This window comes from Olea europaea, chromosome 7 (assembly GCF_002742605.1).
Source record: "Olea europaea var. sylvestris chromosome 7, O_europaea_v1, whole genome shotgun sequence".
NCBI classification, from domain to species: Eukaryota; Viridiplantae; Streptophyta; class Magnoliopsida; order Lamiales; family Oleaceae; genus Olea; species Olea europaea.
In genome coordinates, this window is record NC_036243.1 from 19,178,817 (window position 1) to 19,182,252 (window position 3,436).

Genomic DNA, 3,436 nt, shown 5'->3' on the forward strand with positions numbered 1-3,436 from the left:
TTAAATTATGTTAAGCCTCAGTGTGATAATGGTCGAGTGAAGATGGTTCTGCCTGTAGAGGTGGCTACCTTGGGTTGTGAAATGTGGAGGATGACTTTGGTTGGTTCCTTTGTTGGCAAAAAATTAGCTTTTCCTATAGTGAATTCTATTGCTCATAAACTGTGGGATAGATTTGGCCTTAAGGAGGTTTTATCCTCAGATGCTGGTTTCTATTTTTTCAAGTTTGATTCTCTCCACCAAGCTCTATTAGTTCTTGAAGGAGCACCTTGGAGTATGGCTAGTAGGCCACTTATTTTGAAGCGTTGGCACCCTAATATGACTCTGACTAAGGATAATTTACATTGCATTCCTGTTTGGGTGAAACTTTATAATATTCCTTTTGAGTACTGGATGGCAGAGGTATTGAGTCATGTAGCTAGTGTTGTGGGACGTCTTCTACGGGCAAATGCGATCACTCTTGCACGTAAACGTCTTAGCTATGCACGTGTTTGTGTTGAGAATAATGCTTTGGAGGAGTTAGTGGAGGATTTTGACTTCCGTTGTGTGAATGGGGATTGGATAACTATTTGTGCTCGTTTGAATGGGTTCCCATTAAATGTTCGGAATGTGGGGCATCTGGTCATAATTGCTCTTTTCAAACTAAGCCTAGTGAGAGTAAGGGTAAGCTTGTTTGGGTTGCTAAGGATAAGGTTGGCCCGAGTGGTGTAGCTAATGAGGATGAATGGACCCATGTCTCACATAAGAGGAAGTCTACATGTTGTGTTGATTCTGGTGTTGCTATGCCTATTCATACTTTGGCAGATAATTCTAAGGAGGATCAAAGAGAGGTTGATCTGCAGCCTTCACATAGTGATCTTGAAAAGCATTTGGTGGTTGCCAAGCTGGCTCATGGAGAAATTGTTAAGTCATCTTCACTTGTTGATCCTGATTTGCAGATGGTGGTGTCGAATGTGCCTAATGAGACTACTGAAAGTGGGGAAGAAGAAGAGATTTCTCCAGGTCCACTTGCCATTCTAGGTGAAGATAATAGTGATACTTTCGTAACTCTGTCCAACACGTTGGCAACAAAAGCTAGAGATTCACTTTAGAAAAAGAAGAATGGGTCGGGGGACAAGCATAAAAAGGGCAAGAAGCATCACTCCCCTAGGAGAGGTAGATGGTGTTAGCCATATTGAGGTTGCGATTCTCTCCTTAACTTTAATCATGTTTTTTGGATGCTGGAATATCAGAGGGTTAAATGACCCCCTTAAACAATCTGAAGTAAAGAACCTCATTGCTTCCAATAGGCTTTCTTTGTGTGGGGTGGTGAAAACTAAGGTTAAGGAGAAGAATCAAAATAAGGCGGCGAATGCCATTTTCAAGTCTTGGAGTGTCCTTACGAATTACAATTGTTCTCCGCTTGGTAGAATCTGGATATGTTTGAATCCAAATGATGTAGATGTTTTGCTGGTGGGTTGCTCTGCTTAAGCTATTCATGTTCGTGTTAATACATGTAATGGTAAATGGAGTTGTGTGGTGTCAGTGGTGTATGGGGATAATATCCTAGTTAAGCGTGTTGATCTATGGGCTGATTTAGTAGCTAGGCATGGAGGTTTTGCATATTTGCCATGGGTGATCATGGGGGACTTCCCCTTCCGAAGTGGAAGGTGGCTCTTCTTCTTGGCCTGCATGGTAAGATGATCTTGGAAATTACATGACAACAATGGGTGTGGATGATTTGAAGTTTGATGGTTGTTTATATACATGGTCTAATAAGCATGTATCTAGTCCTATTCTCAAGAAATTAGATCGTGTATTGGTGAATTCTAAATGGGAGGACGAGTTTCAGGGATCGGCAGCTACTTTTCTTACTACTTGTGTGTCGGATCATTCTCCTATGGTTGTGAAACTTGCAGAGCTACTGCGTAGGAAAATTCCATTCCGCTTCTTTGATTATTGGATAGATCACCCGGATTTCCTTCCTTTGGTGGCTCAAGTTTGGGGTGAAGCGGTCGTGGGTACTTCTATGTTTTGTCTGTGTTCAAAATTGAGAAGGCTGAAGCTTGCCTTGAAATATTTTAATAAGGAGCATTTTTCAGATCTACCTAGGAGAGTAACTCAAGCTCGGTCTGATCTAGAGCATGTTCAGTATTTGATTCAGCAGTCGCCTCTGGATCCATCTTTACATATAAAGGAGGCTTGGTTAATATGGGAATTTGCAAGTTGAATAAGGCTGAGAAAGGTTTTTTGAGACAAAATGCTCGTATTAAGTGGTTGAATTTAGGAGACCAGAGTACTGCTTTCTTCTTCAAGGCTATGAAAAGTCACTATGGCAAGAACAAGGTTGTCTCCATTTGTAGAGATGACGGTACTAAAGTGGAGGAGCCGCATGAGGTTAGTAAAGTTATTGTTGAATTCTATCAAAATCTCCTTAGACAGCAGCCTAATGGTAAGAGTCTAGCTATGGACTTGCTTCGAAGAGCTCTTCCTAAAAGTATCTCAGCGGTGCAGAAAGAAACCTTTATTAGAGATGTGTCATATGAGAAGATTAAGGAGGTTTTGTTCTCTTTGAAAGATAACAAGGCTATGGGACTAGATGGTTTTAATGCAGGTTTCTTCAAGAGAACTTGGAGTATTGTGAGGAACAATGTTCTATGTGCCATCAAGTCCTTCTTTGACTCGGGGCAGCTATTGAAGCAAGTTAATGCTACTACCATTGCTTTGGTCCCTAAGGTTCCAAATCCTTCTTAGGTAAAAGATTTTCGGCCTATCTCTTATTACAATACTATTTATAAATGTATTGCTAAGCTTATTTCTAATAGAGTCAAGATGGTGCTTACAGATATTGTTGGATCTCAACAAACTGCTTTTGTTAAGGGAAGACATATTAGCGATAATATATATCTTTCCCAAGAGTTGTTGAGGAATTATCATCGCAGTGGAGGATTGCCTAGATGTGCCCTTAAAGTTGATCTCATGAAAGCCTATGATTCTGTTCGTTGGGATTTTCTTTTTATGATTTTAAGGGTGCTTGGGTTTCTGGAGAAGGTTATTATGTAGATTTCTGAATGTGTCACTACCACTGGATTTTCGATTTCCATTAATGGTGAGTTGCATGGTTTTTTTTGCTGGTGGGAGAGGTTTGAGACAAGAAGATCCTATGTCGCCCTATTTATTTGTCTTGGCAATGGAGGTTTTTTCAGGATTAATGGGGTTGATGGTTACTCAGCAAGATTTTAAGTACCACTGGAGATGTGAGAAGGAGAATATCACCAACTTGTGTTTTGCTGATGATCTTATGGTCTTTTGTAGAGCTGAGGTTGGTTCTGTATCTCTCATTGGGGAATGCCTCAATCGATTCAAAGCTCTTTCTGGCCTTGTTCCTAACCTTGATAAGAGTAATGTATTTGCTAGTGTTGTTTCATCATATCTGAAGGATCAGTTACTTGATATTATG

At 40.4% G+C, this 3,436-nt stretch overlaps 1 protein-coding gene across 1 annotated transcript; it reads left to right on the plus strand.

Annotated features, from left to right (window-relative positions):
- The first annotated feature begins 1,702 nt into the window (after positions 1-1,702).
- LOC111398023 lies at positions 1,703-3,039 on the plus strand. The gene is made up of 3 exons (XM_023024983.1): positions 1,703-2,201; positions 2,264-2,712; positions 2,788-3,039. Exons 1-3 carry the CDS (start codon positions 1,703-1,705, stop codon positions 3,037-3,039), a joined length of 1,200 nt encoding a protein of 399 aa, XP_022880751.1.
- Positions 3,040-3,436: the final 397 nt, after the last annotated feature.

Coding starts and splice junctions, on each gene's coding strand:
- LOC111398023 (XM_023024983.1), top strand. CDS start 1,703: ATGGGTGTGGATGATTTGAAGTTTGATGGTTGTTTATATACATGGTCT. Junction 2,202..2,263: donor GTTAATATGGGAATTTGCAA/GTTGAATAAGGC, acceptor GGTTGAATTTAG/GAGACCAGAGTACTGCTTTC. Junction 2,713..2,787: donor CCATTGCTTTGGTCCCTAAG/GTTCCAAATCCT, acceptor TGTATTGCTAAG/CTTATTTCTAATAGAGTCAA.